Here is a 16,410-nt window from a genome sequence, read left to right on the forward strand (position 1 = left end):
CGTTTCAATGGCTACTGGGATCAGAGGGTTCTCTTTCGTAACCACAGCTTTTACTTTGCGGATACGAGAAATGGTTCCATTTAGCTTGCGATGTGGTTTGGAGGTCGTTGCTGTTATAAACGCTCTACTGTAAGAGTTTTCGAGTATTATAAAGAATACCAAACACTACCTGCTGTGAAAGTTTGTATCATTTGGTTCTATATGAATATTTCTTTTCAGAATGAATGGTCACAAATCAAGTTTTACACATTTTGCAAGATCAACCAGATGCCTTTAATTCTAGCATCATTCCGACACACTACAAAAACAGTTCAGTGACTTTATTCAATAAATAGACTGATAAGCATACATTCCCGAAACTTAAAGTTTATATTTTTAAATTACTTATATATTTTTTGTTATGTGCAGTGACAAACACTTTTTTAAACGTGTACAAACCTATTTCCAAGGAGGAAGTACCTTAAAAAACATTACTGTTTTCTGGTGTAATAATTGCTTTACAATTGAGAAATCACCAATGCGTTTCAAAATTATGCATTCTCTCTCTCTCTTACAAAACGTCACCTCATTTCAAAAGTACATTGTTTCCTGTTTTGTAAGGATGAGGCATTGTATTTTCGCGCAAATCTATATAAACGGCCATTTGCACACAGACAACCCTAATTTGGAACTTGTAAGACCATAGGGAAGACAGCTAGTCTGCAACACCCGCCGCCAAATCTTATCTGATTAAATAGTGGGATTTGACCGGCACTCTTATATCGCATCCACAGCCCCAAAGTAGTGAACGTCATTTTGCAGTAACGGGTCGCGAATCATGAATTCTTAGATTCTAAGCCTAGGCACGCTAGCCACCAGGGTATTTAAACTACCTATTGACTGTTAAAGTATTTATTGTTGTTACATGATATCATGAACAAGGCATATCCCTTCAGACCTACATCAAATAAGTGACTTAATTTCTGTTAGGCCATGTTGGCATACGAGCAACGAACTGGTTAGTAAGCATAAGTCATAAACATAGTAAAAAAAACGCATGTGTTATATAACTGACGTACAAAAGCAAAATGTTTGTTTAGTGAAAAAATACAGTGTCCATTTTGGTTCGAATTTTTAACTCTTCATCAACATCTTTAAGGAAACCTTTTAACCTTCAAAATAGCTCAGGTTATAGAGTTATTTGTGACCTAACTAGTCGTTTTTAAAGCCTACACAAGGCCTACTTACACTAGCCATCCTTAATTTTGATCTGGTTGTTCTTGAAGCCTACACAAGGCCTACTTACACTAGCCATCCTTAATTTTGATCTGGTTGTTCTTGAAGCCTACACAATGCCTACTTACACTAACCATCCTTAATTTTGATCTGGTTGTTCTTGAAGCCTACACAAGGCCTACTTACACTAGCCAATCCTTAATTTTGATCTGGTTGTTCTTGAAGCCTACACAAGGCCTACTTACACTAGCCATCCTTAATTTAGATCTGATTGTTCTTGAAGCCTACACAAGGCCTACTTACACTAGCCATCCTTAATTTTGATCTGATTGTTCTGTATTGATCTGTATTAATAGGTGAAAATCTTTCTTCGAATTATTATTATCATTTTTTAAACAGCATCGTCTGCTGTTTGTGCTTATGTAAATTAAAAGATACTTACTAAACCTTTTTTGCATGCAAAAAAAAGAAAAAAAGAACAGGAATGTCAAACGGAACTTTATTACTTTTGTTTCTTAAGTTTGAAATCGAATTATGTCACTGGTCATGATTCGTAAGTTATGGGGTTGAACTCCAAATATAGCATGTATACACACTTTCTTACACTCCCAGATTTATTTAAACAAAATTATTACTGTTCTATATCATTCATGTGCATAAATGTACATCAAAGCTCATACGTTTTTATTTCCAAGGATGGGATATTACATCTAAACTTGGTACACATGTAGATCATCAAAAGGATGACAAGCGGTTTAACATTCTAGTTAGTTTTCATCATTCTTATTAGTCAGTATTTTACCTCGTTCAAACAAATAAACACTGTGAATGTGATCCTTTCAAGTTGCCTAAGATTGGGAACATAAAATTTATAGCTATTGCAGTTCTCCTAGTACTGAAGCCTAACTTTGAAAATTATATTTACTGGTCAACATATGACCTATACTGCCTCAAATTTTAAATGTTTCAATCTTCAAAAAAAAAAAACCTTAAATAAGAAATTATTATAAAAACCATCGTATGCTCTAATTTCTAGCAACCCTGTTCACTTTTCCTATAAACGGTGACCAAAATTAAACAATGTATATTTCTTCACAAGAGCTTTACACAAGGTATAATAAGCCATTTCACTTTAAGGATATTGATGTCTAGAAATAATACCAATACCATAACCTAATCTCTCCAATGTTACTGTAACCTATTTACATAATATTATAATTTTTGTTTACGTTCTATTGCTTCTTTCATATTCGACAACATTTGTTCATCCTGAATGAAAAAAACACTGTATCTGTCATCCAGATAACATCCTCAAAAAGCATTACAGATTAGTAAGGAAAGATTTCCCTTTTGTGGACCAGTGTTGATTTTCTTTAGACATATTTGCAAGGCTTCTTTTATCACATTCTCTAGACATTTTCCTATTACAAAAATAAAACTAAAATTGTGAAACAAATAACAAAAAAATTATTTCAACACTGAGCAAGCAAGTAGTTTGCTACATAAATAAAAAACACATTCACTTACTTTGTGGAAATTTTATCAGTTATGTGAAAGTATTACAATTAATAATTTAGGGAAACGACTGTTTAACCAAAGTCTGATAAGACACCTACTGTTATTGGTATTATGATTACTGAATTTTTCACTACATTGAAACTACACATTATGAGTAACAAAAACTGACTGCCTGAAACATTTGCTCTGGTCTGTTGTAAAGATCAATGTTAAAGGCCCCTGGATTATTAACTGGTACAAAATGTAAAGCTGATTAACAGAAACGCAAGACCCAAGTTAAAAAAAAAAAGAATCAAAGACAGGATAATTAAGTGAATCTTAAAATTTGTATAATTATTACTATCATATCAAAATATAGAGAAATAAATTTACCCACCGTTCTATGATTCATGATAAAACATCCACAGTCTAAATGTGATTTTTTTTTTTACAAATGTTAAGCCTACTATTAGTATTATATTATGAATACATTAGTCACTTGCAATGGCAATAAAGTTTTCAAGAAAGCTTAGAATGGAGTGTTGACCTTGAATATATCAATGTTTTCATTAAAATAAAGTTTGTCGAAGCATACACTGTAAAATAATATAAAAAGAAAACCCCTTTTTCTTTATAATCTAAGTTAAGTATTTTTATATTTCTTATAATGACGTTGTAGTCATTGGCTTCTAACTTCTAGTTAGACCAGTTTACTATTAGTAGTAGTAAATAAAAAATAATAATCTCGAGACAAAAAAATTGAAACTCTTGTTAGTATCATTATCCTACCATCATTGCATTAACCCTAACAATTTAGTTTATAGACAACATTAAATGACTACAACTTACAGTTGACTTGCTTACTTAACATCATTACTGATTGAAACAAATCAACGCTGGGTGGCGTTGCTTGAAAGAGTAAATTATAATTATTGTGGATTCTTAAAAAGCAAGGTTTAAATGAAACATTTTCAAAACTTCACAAGAAATAGATCATTCCTGTGAATTTGTGTTTATGAGATTAGACTTGAGTATTATTACTATTAGACATAATAAGGCCCACGTTTTAAGTTGGATTTCTTAAAAACGTATTACTTTATAATTATGAATACGAAATAGCTAATTTAGATTTTTTAATAATATAACATGTCTGGATGTATAGGGGGATTGGAACTAAACCGGCCATAAAGGTTTTTCTGTAGCCTTTTTCTTCAACAGTTTCGGGTGGTATGAAAAAAGTTTGATGTTCTGTAAACTACTTAGTTAAGTAAATGAGTTCTATTAGTTCTCCTTCACCTTCTTCGACATTTTTCCGAAACTTAAAGAGTTTGATTTAAGAAATATCCTACATGGGACATAATAGCCCATAACCTCATTGTTGCTTCCAGAGTTTGTGAATTTGTTTTCGGATATTCGTGCAAAGCTGTTCAAGAGCTATCTGCGCTAGCCAGCCGTTCATATTTTTGAACTGATAGACTAAAGGGAAGACAGTTAGTCAACAGCACCCGCCGCCAATTCGTGACCCACTATTGTCTAACTGAATAGTAGGATTTGACTGCCCCCCCTCCTCTCTTATAATACATCAACGTTTCCAAAATACAGAGTGTGTTTTTTTTTTAGAGGGGGGAGAGCAACGGTAACGAAACGGAAACAGTCAACCCACAGATCCATAATCAGACTGCTAATTATTGGGCCACGCCATGCTCGAGTTTGTGAGATTAATATATCTGAAAAGGTGTTGATCACTTGAAACTTTACATTTAAAGCTCTGAATTTTGAAACTGACGAACACGGCTCGAAATTGTGAGATACCGCAAAATATGCTCCTATTTTAAGCTTTAGATGTGTTATAAAAGTTACAGTCAATCCTCAGCTTGGAAGGTGGGTGGTAAGGTACTGCTGACTGGTGAATAATTTAAAATTAGGGACACTGGCAGATAGCTTTGTCATAAATACAAATAAAATATAATGCATTACTTGAAGTTTTGGCCATTCGCACCATTTGATATCACACTTTTGATATTAGCCAAATATGATTCCAAAAATCTGAACAATGTGATCGCTGTTATTCCCTGTTAGCTGTCCATCTTGCAAATCCAGTGTAATTAAGGATGGACCATTTTATCATGTGTAAGCCATGTAAAGCATAAACGTGTTCTTAAATAATGTCATGTTTCTGTTCTGCTCGCGCAAGGCCTATCCTGACTCCGCCATATGATGTTTGATAAGCGCAAGGCCTATCCTGACTCCGCCATATGATGTTTGATAAGCGCAAGGCCTATCCTGACTCCGCCATATGATAACATATTACTATATAATATACACTGGGTGTATTTTTGCTAACCACCAAAATGCATGCTTGCTTGCTAAACACTTTTACACACCCAACCCCCACACCCTACCTCAATGGATGGACGAATCTCTAAAATATTTGACACTGCGCCTTCAGGGAATATCCCATATTTGTGTTTGTGCGTGTGTGTGTGTGTGTAAAAGATGTGATGTTGATTAGTTAACATACTAGGGACTGCACTACAGACAGACACACACACAGGACAACAAGCTTAACCATCATATGTTATTCCAAGAGAGAGAGGGAGAGAGAAAACTTAAACAGAAAATCGTGAGTTCTTTTGGGAAAGAACCTCACCATTTTTTAAGATATTCACGAATCATAGGTATTGGTGGTTATGTCTACAGAGTTTCCATTTCATGACCAACCCAACTATACCTAAAGGAATTCCCTCTGTGATGCAAACCTTGAGAGTAGAAGATGACGACAAATCGAGCCATCTGACATGAACTTCAACTCACGTTTTTTTTAACAATTGTAACGAACTGTGTTTGTATTTCATGAACTTTTTGATAAAATGGAAATTCCCCAACACTTATCTAAGCTGTGAATACGATTGATAATTCAAGGGTCTTAGCCGGTATTTGAGGAATTCCGGAACTTGATGACATCAGAGATGGCATAGAAGATGCCAAAATCATAGATAACTAATAAAAAAAAGTTATAATTATAATTGAGCTGTAAAGAGCATCTACTTGACTAAATGTTCTACAGAGAATGTGTATATAATGTATTGTGTTTTAAGTTCAATACAATTACTCTTGTTTCAGTGAAACTTTGGGCAGAGTACATGTTTGTTTGTTTGTTTTTGAATTTCGCGCAAAGCTACACGAGGTCTATCTGCGCTAGCCGTCCCTAATTTAGCGGTGTAAGACTAGAGGGAAGGCAGCTAGTCATCACCACCCACCGCCAACTCTTGGGCTGCTCCTTTACCAACGAATAGTTGGATTGACCGTCACGTTATAACTCTCCCACGGCTGAAAGGGCGAGCATGTTTGGTGTGACGGGGATTCGAACCCGCGACCCTCAAATTGCGAGTCGAGCGCCCTAACCACCTGGTCATGCGGGGCCCTTTTTTTAGAGCAAAGCCACATTGGGTATCTGCCGTATTCACCGCGGGAAATCGAACCCCGGATTCTAGCACTGTAAACTTACCGCTGTCTCACTTGGGGGGGAGGGGGGCTCTTTTTCTCCCAACAGGCAATTGTAATCCATTAAAGTTCTCAACACATACCACCGTTATTCTTCATTTATTGCATCTTAAGCAAACAAATTATAGATAAATAAACAAGTATAATTTGTTTAGTAAATAAAAAGTAAGCTTGTAATATAACGATATCTTTGGATGAAATAAATCCATCAACATAGTTTTGGTTTTATTACACTGGAGTCCAAGCTGCGGCATTATTAAAAAAAAAAATTCTTCGTGAGTAAACAAACAATAGAAACGTTTAATGTGTTACACCATGTTTATCCAGAGGGAGATGTTAAGACACAAAATGGTGCAGCAATCTGTCATCGTTGATGAAAATTATCTCACAAGCTCCATCAATAACGCGTGTGTCGTCGATACTGTAGGTGTACGCCCACGATCGATTCCTTCTAGTTGTTTGTAGTTGTAATTTGATTTAGAGATTATCACAATATGTGTGAGCCCGAGCAATTACTGACGAAATCTCCTACAGGAGAGACACATGCGCATTAAAAATTATACCATATTCGCCTAAACTGTCCACAAAGAAGGGTAATTTCTAGGAGTATTGGCAATAAAATATAGAATTATGTACCCACCATGTTAGGGTTAAGTGAAACGATATAATGTGCATAATGTTATTAAACAAAAATATCATACTTTTGTCACGAGTTCTTTCGGATTTCGGATCCACAATTACCTAGTCCACATCCTTCATTGTAATTAGCACGTGCGATGAGAATCAGTTACTTTCGTCGCGTGATTCCCTTTTATTCGATACGAAGACCTCGTGAGAGGTGATTAAATCGACAACAATAAGTTATTGTAAATAGGTATGTTTATTTTTGGATTCCTACAATGTTCCCCAAAGATGTCATCTTCGAGTTGCGTTTAATCAACAGAAGATTTCTGAATTTTTGCGGACAACCTACACAAAGAGCTATCTACGCCGCAGATTTCGAACAATACTCGCCGTCATCTCTTGAGCTATTCTTGTCTGACCAACTAGTGTAATTTGACCGTCACTCTTATAATGCACTCGAAGCTCCTACGTCCGAAGCGCGTTTTTCTGGCAATGGGTCGAAGAACACGAACCACCATATTCATAGTACGGACACGCTATCTACTAGGCCACGCCCGACTCCACTTAAATTGGAGCTAAGCCAGTCACTCTTGCTAAGAATATATGTGCCAATCAAGTTCACCACAGAGACCAACCAATGAGATAATAGCGTGGTTTTTACAACGTCATCAAATAGTGTACTTTCCCGCAATGTGGGAAATTTAAACATCTGAAAGCATTTGTTTTATTTTTTTATGTATACATCAATTCGTTGAAACCCTTAATGATAGCTAAATACGTCAGGCTTACGTGCACGAAACACCTACTCTCGTTATCTCAACCAATTAGAAGTACATCATATAAGAACGAAGCTCTTCCGGTTCAAGAGTATTTAATAAGTTGTTGAAGCCGGCCAGGTCAGTATTTTGAAACACACGGTTAAATTTGTTGATTAACAGTTTTCCCCTACCTAGTCGTATTTGTTTACAGACGCCTTTGGCAACCGATACTTTATAAAAACGATAGTCTGGAGAAGAAGTACACCTGGATGGATACAGTGTTGTTTTTTGCTCGCTTTACAACAGTGCATTATCATTGTAGACATAAAGGACAGAGAAATCAGCACTGTGCTAAAAGTAGGTGGCGTTATAGTTTTTGCTAGGCATAAATAAAAAAAACTTACAAATTACTAGAAACTTTCTTACGTGAAAAGACTTTGTAACTTATACTAAAAACTTATTTTTGCAATAAGAAGGAAGATACAGTCCTGAGTTTTAGACAAATAGCGGTTTTGGATTGCGATGCCTGTAGTAACATCTAATGTTTTTGCACTTTGCAAGTTGTTTCTTTCTTTGTCAGCTCATTACGTTTAAAATCACACCCTTCAGGTTAATTACACAGATTTGTCTGACTAAAATGATATCTTTTAGGTTGAATATATAGGTTTGTCTGACTACAATATTTCAGGTTGATTAATTCCATAATTAGAGACTTGTCTGATTAAAAACGACATAATTCAGGTTGATTAATTCTATAATTTAGAGACTTGTCTGATTAAAAACGACATATTTCAGGTTGATTAATTCTATAATTAGAGATTTGTCTGATTAAAACGACATATTTCAGGTTGATTAATTCTATAAGTTAGAGATTTGTCTGACTACAGTATTTCAGGTTGATTAATTCTATAATTTAGAGATTTGTCTGATTAAAAACGATATATTTCAGGTTGGTTAATTCCATAATTAGAGATTTGTCTGATTAAAAACGACATATTTCAGGTTGATTAATTCTATAATTTAGAGATTTGTCTGATTAAAAACGACATATTTAAGGTTGATTAATTCCATAATTAGAGACTTGTCTGATTAAAAACGATATATTTCAGGTTGATTAATTCTATAATTTAGAGATTTGTTTGATTAAAAACGATATATTTCAGGTTGATTAATTCCATAATTAGAGATTTGTCTGATTAAAAACGACATATTTCATGTTGATTAATTCCATAATTTAAAGATTTGTCTGATTAAAAACGATATATTTCAGGTTGATTAATTCTATAAGTTAGAGACTTGTCTGATTCAAGTTATATCTCCCAGGTTTTCCCTCGGAGTTCATGATACTTGTCTTAACCATCTTGCCCACTATTGCGATGAGCGCACCTGTAGCGACACAAGAACCGCATTGGATAAACCCGTGTGACCTTCCAGATCCCTTTGAGGATTTTAATAATCCACCACCAATACCTCCTCGTGAACTGTTGAAGCAAGTGGTCGAAACTTCGAACATAGCCAAAAAGCACGCACGTGCTGTGAAAGATGAATTTGTAAGTACATTTGTATACTTTGAAAATGATAAGCTTGTACTCCCTCCTCTCACGCGTATCTTCGCTGAGCTCCAATATATATGACTGTAGCTATAAGTATATAAAAAAAAAAACCCTCGAAAAAAACGTTATCAGCATTTTCAGAATTGGCTAATCACAAAGTAGTGTTTTGTTTTTAATATGTGATGTTCTAACTGAACCACAAACCATCAAAGTGAAAACGTTTTGTGGCATATATCCTGTATGAGTGTGCACTACGCATGTCCATAAACCACAATGCCAAAAATGACAATGCAGGAAAAACAAGATTTATCGAAAGTAACATTAATTATGACGAATATTTGGCCAACCTACATTAACTCCTGGCACTGGTCATTACAAAAGATGACCTTTTCCATGGTTAAAACGAAGAGTCGTAACACTGACCTACATAGATAAAACCACGAGTCAAATATAGCGTTATATATATATATATATACACGTATTAACAAGAACACTAGTTTGTCAGTCGAACGAGCGAAGCACGTGCACGCTCTTCGTTGTAGTACGATGGCCTCTGTGACGTCAGAGGATTGTTATTCCAGCTATCTAGAGGGGTGGGTCGAGCTGACGTGTTATTATCCATTCAGTACGTGTTGGAATAACGTATGATAAAATAAACAAGCTACCAGTGCTGACGACGTAAGGTTGCGCGAGAAATAGGATCTTATAACGTACGCTACAGCATGACTAGAGTGTATTATTGCTGCGTCATTGTCAAGGTAGCCATCCAAAAACCGGATATTTAAAACACGCTGTAGCATTAATTAGAGATGAACGTACTACAATGTTGATCTCTGCCAGAAATATATATTTTTTTAATCTATGGGAAACCTCAGCACTTTATCTGTCTAACAAAGCAACAGGTTGGTTTGAATTGTTTCTTTGAAAAGTCACTTTTTTTTTCTTCTTTAATTTTCCGTCGGCTTAAAATGTGTAAATCTCCCCCTACTGGCGCTTTCGCTAGTTAAGTCCTTAGCGGGAAAATTCGCATGATCTGACCTTTTTCTTTTTTATCTGTTCTTTCAAAAACGCTCATTCATTCGTTTTCTGCTCAGTCTTCTGTCACGCAGCAAACACTAGATAAGATGACAATATTAAAACAAAAAATTATGAAATTCTTACCGAAAATCCTTTTCAAATTGTGTGATTACCTGACAAGTTTTAACTAAGCCTCGCCTTCAGTATTAAAGAATTCATAAGCTGACTATATATTATTATTTCAAGGTAAGAAAGTTATATTTCTATTAAGGGTTTTAAGAAGTTAAAATGAAAGATTTCAAGCACCAATCCAGATTTCAATAGGGGGGCAACTTTTATTGGAGGTCTAGGGGAGTTTTTCTGGATGTACTGGGTTTATTAAAGATTAAAATATTAAAATAAGTCTGTTCTCGGAGCATTTGCTCTTATTCTTTCTTAAAATTATTTAACAACCAATCAAATAACGTAAACTAAACATTAATGCCCCCTCCCCCTCCCTTGCCCTACCTAAGTGGCGCCACTGGCTTCCTTCTCTTTTTTATTCATTTTTTACCTTGAGTTTAGTTTCACATAATTTTTTGTTCCATATTTTTGTCGCCTTCCAATTTTATTCCTATCGTTCAATAATTACTTTGTTGCCTATCTGTAAGACTGCGAGCTACGCCTACATTAGTGAAGAAAGTGGGTTACTCTCTCGATTCCTTAAGCTACGAGTTTCCTTTTTATGTTTAATGAGGAAATACCAAAATACTCAAATATTGGATGCTTTCGGAATGAATGTCTTTGTTAATTCAGATATAACTAACCCTATTTTATACAATAATACTTGTTAGCTCTAACACTACATCCAGTGGCGCAGTAGTCTTAAGTATAAAGGCTTCTAACGCTAAAAACCGAGTTTCGATACCCGTAAAACATATCTGTCTGTCTGTCTATTAAAGATATTGGTCATGTTTGAAACATCTGTGGTATCATAATGTCTCTGATGACTATTGTGACCTTTTAGCGGTCTCTCTGAAACACACACAACCAAAACAGTAATTAAGAACTTTCAATGTAACTCGTAATGACTAGCATGTATACTTGTTCTTTGTTATCCTCGCTAACAGTAAGCAACCAGCGATGTGGGGGAGCCAACACTCCCACCGTACGGGACACACCTTCACGTGCCTGTACGCGGTTTACCGAAGAATTATACTCGGAATTCATTCAGTTGCATATTTTTGTCACGTGTGCTCGTTAGAAAACCCCACGTGGTACGTTATGTAGCGGCATTTCCGTGCCGACAAGTCGGACCCGCGCCTTATTCTCGAACCAGGACTAGGTCACGTTTTCTTCTTCTTTTTTTCTTTTACGTATCGCATTAGTATCTGCATGCTATTTATCGCGGCTAAACTAAATATATATATATATTTTAAGTACAAAACTCGCGTGTCCCGCGATGGTCCAGTAGTATGTTTGAGGGCTAATAACGCTGAAATTGAAGGCTCGATTCTTGTGGTGGGCGCAGCCATACATAGGCTAATGTGCAACTTTGGGCTTAGTAATAATAAAAAACAACAAATTGAATACGTGATTTATTGTTGTTTCCATTTAAGACAATACAATTTCCTGTTTTAAATATTTGGGTTTGGATATACTTGGCATGACAGCAGGTTACTTAAAACTTTAATTAAGTTGATAGAACAGCCACGTAGCGTCTGGCAGGTCTTGGGTTCGAATCCGATCAGGTGAAATACACAAATAGTTAAAAACTGCTTTACAAGAGGTTTTTGGCGGGTAACCCTTTAATTAAGTTGATAGAACAGCCACGTAGCGTCTGGCAGTCTTGGGTTCGAATCCGATCAGGTGAAACACACAAATAGTTAAAAACTGCTTTACAAGAGGTTTTTGGCGGGTAACCCTTTAATTCAGTTGATAGAATATACACACGTAATATCTGACAGGTCTTAGGTTCGAATCCGACCAGGTGAAACACACAAAACCTAGATTACCCCAGCTTTAAAAATATTTTCATCGACACTTTCAGTGGCGACTAACCATTACTCAACACCTAGATTACCCCAGCTTTAAAAATATTTTCATCGACACTTTCAGTGGCAACTAACCATTACTCAACACCTAGATTACCCCAGCTTTAATAATATTTTCATCGACACTTTCAGTGGCAACTAACCATTACTCAACACCTAGATTACCCCAGCTTTAAAAATATTTTCATCGACACTTTCAGTGATGGCTAACTATTACATATATACAATTCTTAACAGAGCCTTCAATCAACATTTGTTTGAAACGACGTCATTTAATACTCTTTAATCCGGGTAATAATTGTACTTATTTGTTATTGGTTGATAACGTTCCTCGGTGGGACAGCGGCGAGTTTACGGAATTACAATGCTAAAATCCCGGGTTTGATTCCCCGTGTTGGTCGCAGTAGATAGCCGAATGTGGCTTTGCTCATAAATAAACAAACAAACTAGTTAGTAATTTCAATCGCGAATCTAACCAAGTTCTTGTATTATATAAGGATGGATAGTTTCAACTTGATGGGACACAGGGGGTTAAGAGGCCACTCTAGTGACTGCTAAGGTTCAGACATAACCATCTTTAATTTCACAAGGCTGACCAGAGGGAGGGAAATGCGTCGTTTATTTCATTATTGTTGAAAATTCAGCTAACCCTAAATTTGTGATGGCGCATGCAGCGCTATAACTTACAAAATGTCACTCGTCCACGTTACGCTCTTTTCGTCTTTGTTATTTATATACACTCGGAATTTCATTGAAAAATTAATGACGTTACGTACAGAAAGAAAAGCCAAGTGTTGTAAATTTAAGAATGATCTAAGAATCTTCACGTGCGCAATTTTTAAGGAAGGATTTTATTTGTTGTCAAGTGCCCCCAAGTGGCTCATTGGGTTATAAAGCTAAATACCGGGTTTCTATAGCTGTGTAGTTTTTGTGCATAAAAATCAAACAAACAAATTATTTCTTTTTTAAGCACAAAGCTACATATTGGGCTATCTATGCTGTGCCCACAACGGATATTGAAAAACGGTCTTCAGGAGAGGATGATGAATTATTTGGGCGGAATGTGACTACAGTGTGAAATTCTAGTATATCAGCCCGAGTCCGTGTAAACGACACTACTTTGTCATGTATAAAGTGTGTTTGTTTTGAATTTCTCGCGGAGCTACACTAGGGCTATCTGCGCTAGCCGTCCCTAATTTAGGGAAGGCAGTTAGTAATCACCACTTGGGCTACTATTTTACCAACGAATAGTGGGATTGACTGAAACTTATAACGATCTCACGGCTGAAAGGTTTGGTGGGAGGGGGATTCGAACCCGCGACCCTAACATTGCGAGTCGAGCGTTCTAACCACCTGGCCATGTATGAAGATTGGCATAGTTTATTGTATAAAAGCAGGGAACAAAACAGGGGCTCATTAGTCAGTATTTAACTCATGCGTCTATGGGCACTTATAATGTTATTATTGCTTTCAGGATTATAAACGGATATATATATATATGTAGCAAATTCCTTTTTAAAGAGAGTGTACAAATAATAAACTTTTGTTATTTTTTAAACAAAAATATTACTTTTTTTTGCTCCTATAATAAAATTGCCACCAGGATGGTTAACTCAGTTTAATGCACTACCTCAGGGTGATTAATTGACTGGTTTAGTTTTATGCACTGCCACCAGGGTGGTTATTTGATTTGATTTGTTTGAAGTTAAGCACAAATCTACCCAATGGGCTATCCGTGCTGTGGCCCCCACGTGTATCGAAACCCGGTTTCTAGCGTTGTAAGTCCGCAGACATACCGTGCCACTGGGGGAAGGGTTTCTATTTATTGTTAAAATGAAAAATTATTAATATTTTACATCTTCGTGCCCCTCTGAAGACCCTCCCTCCACGAATCCTTTGGGATCGAGACCCACAGTTGGGGGAGCTCCGACTCAAAAAGTTCATCACTGTAATTGATACGTCTGCCTCTCTTCCTGTGGGTCAGCAGTAAGTTTACGGACTTACAATGCTAAAATCCAAGGTTCGATTCCGTGCGACAGATAGAGCTCAAATAGCCCATTGTGCTTTAAAAAACTCTTCCAGGGGTATAGCAGTAAGCCTCAGGGCTTATGACGCAAAAAATTGGGTTTCGATAACCATAGTTAGCAGGGCACAAATATGCCATTATGTAGCTTTGCGCTTAACAGCAAGTATATGTGCTAAAACAACAATTATAACAAAAATGCTATGCCTGCCATCTATTATTAAAAAAATGTGTTAAGAAAAACACACACAAAAAAAACTTAACGTGTACTTTTTTTTCTAGGTCCGCGAGAAGTTTCAGGACGCAAGTTTCGACGTAGACTACATGAGACAAGAATGGTTACCCGAAGTTCCTCGCGCTACATTTAATCATTTCAAGTCCATGAACGTAAGTAAGCACGAAAACCTTTCGTGCACTTTCAGAAAACTCGAATTAACTCATTATTTCTAAAATATTAAAGGACATTTTCTTAGAAAGAAAGAAATGAAAATTCTGTAAATTTACTGATAATATATATATATACGTTATCTGTTTTTTTCTTATTCCTACGAGACATTTTTCGTATCTAATAGTTATCTCGGTGGTTCAACGGTAAGTTTACGGCTTATAGTCCATCGTGTAGCTTTGCACTTGACAAAACAACAAAAAAAAAACACAGAGACCTCTAACGTAGAGAAAAAGAAATAAAAACAAATAAAAAAATAATAAATAAATAAAATAAATAAATAAAATGATAAATAATAATAAAATAATAAATAAATAAAAAATAAAAAAAACGATGTATGAGCTTCTTTTTGAATGCTTTTGTAGGAAGTTTCTTACATTCTGACTTTGGACACCAAGGTCACGTTGTTAGATGGGAAAACTACAATTCATTGTTATCGTATATCCACTAAAAGTTGTAAATATTGTGCATATACTAAGGGACCATTAAAGATATTATATTAAAAATGTAATAACGAATACAGTTTTTTACAGTGACTGTAAATTTAAATACCGAATAATTCGATCACAGTAAACTTTTAGGCCCTAGCTAAAAAAGTACATAGTTAAAGATATTTGATTATTTCAAACATTTTTGTAAGGCTACACAAGGCTATCCGCACAAAAATGCCCCTGAACTGACAGGCTAGGAAAGACAACTAGTTAACAGCACCCACTGCCAACTCTTGCGCTACTCCTATCTCATCAAATAGTGAGACTTAGCAGTTTCAGTTATAATGCACTTGCGTTGACCCAAAAGTGCGGAGTACGTTTTTGTGGCAACAGGTCACAAACAGTAAACACTCTGATTCACATTTCAGGCACACTAATTAGGCCTAGTCTGATATTTGTGATAAATTACTCTGATGTTCGCTATACGATCATTACATTTAAAAAAAATATTAGTCAGTCATGTAAATAACAAAACAACCGAACCTATTTTACTTAATAACTTATTGTATTTCATCTATTGCACGTTATAAAGGGTGTTTTTTTTATAGTGTTAATAATTGATTGAGCATTTTTCTTTTAAGTTTTCTTATTTTGATCGCTTGGTGCTTCAATGGTAAGCCTCGGAGTTAAAATTCAAAGTTCAGTCCCCACAGTAGACACATCGCAAAAAAACCCGTTAAAATAAACAAACATTTCTTTTTTATTTTTGATCTTGAAAAAAAAAACAAAAAACTCCAGTGCTTTATTATTGTTATTTTATTCTGCAGGCTAGTGAAGCATATAAAAAGTCATACGAATATATGCAGTTCTACGCAGTTGGGATTGAGGAGATGAAGTTTGACCAAATTCTTTACCCAGAAAGTGATGGCGGGTTCAAAGACGAGTTCCAGAATCTTCAGAATCATGCTCGACCTGTTCTTTGTAGACTTCATTTAGGAATCATTGTCATGAAGATCAAACAGAACCCGGATGTCATGAGGAAGGTAATGGAGGAAGAGTACAGAGATATCGAACAAGAAAGCAAAAGAAATTTACGTGATTTTTTAATATTAAGAGATTATGTAAAAACTATTACATATATATGGGAACTGTTTACATACTTGCTTGAAAATCAACCATCATTAGCAACATAAGGAATTTCTAGTTGTTACTCAAAACGATATTTATTACAAACTGTAAATACATTCTGTTCAATCGCTATAAAAAATCCACCATCATGGCGTAAAAGAATGTCATCTAGATAAAATACA

General features: G+C 35.6%; 1 protein-coding gene across 1 annotated transcript; it reads left to right on the forward strand.

The window, feature by feature from the left end:
* Positions 1 to 7,842: 7,842 nt before the first annotated feature.
* Positions 7,843 to 16,143, forward strand: LOC111089712 (the record flags this gene model as incomplete). The annotated part of the gene is made up of 4 exons (XM_022402687.1): positions 7,843 to 7,955; positions 8,922 to 9,148; positions 14,507 to 14,611; positions 15,928 to 16,143. Coding segments are annotated over exons 1-4 (636 nt in total), but the record flags the coding sequence as incomplete, so codon positions are not given.
* Positions 16,144 to 16,410: the final 267 nt, after the last annotated feature.

The sequence above is a fragment of the Limulus polyphemus genome, unplaced genomic scaffold, assembly GCF_000517525.1.
Source record: "Limulus polyphemus unplaced genomic scaffold, Limulus_polyphemus-2.1.2 Scaffold7140, whole genome shotgun sequence".
Taxonomy (NCBI): domain Eukaryota; kingdom Metazoa; phylum Arthropoda; class Merostomata; order Xiphosura; family Limulidae; genus Limulus; species Limulus polyphemus.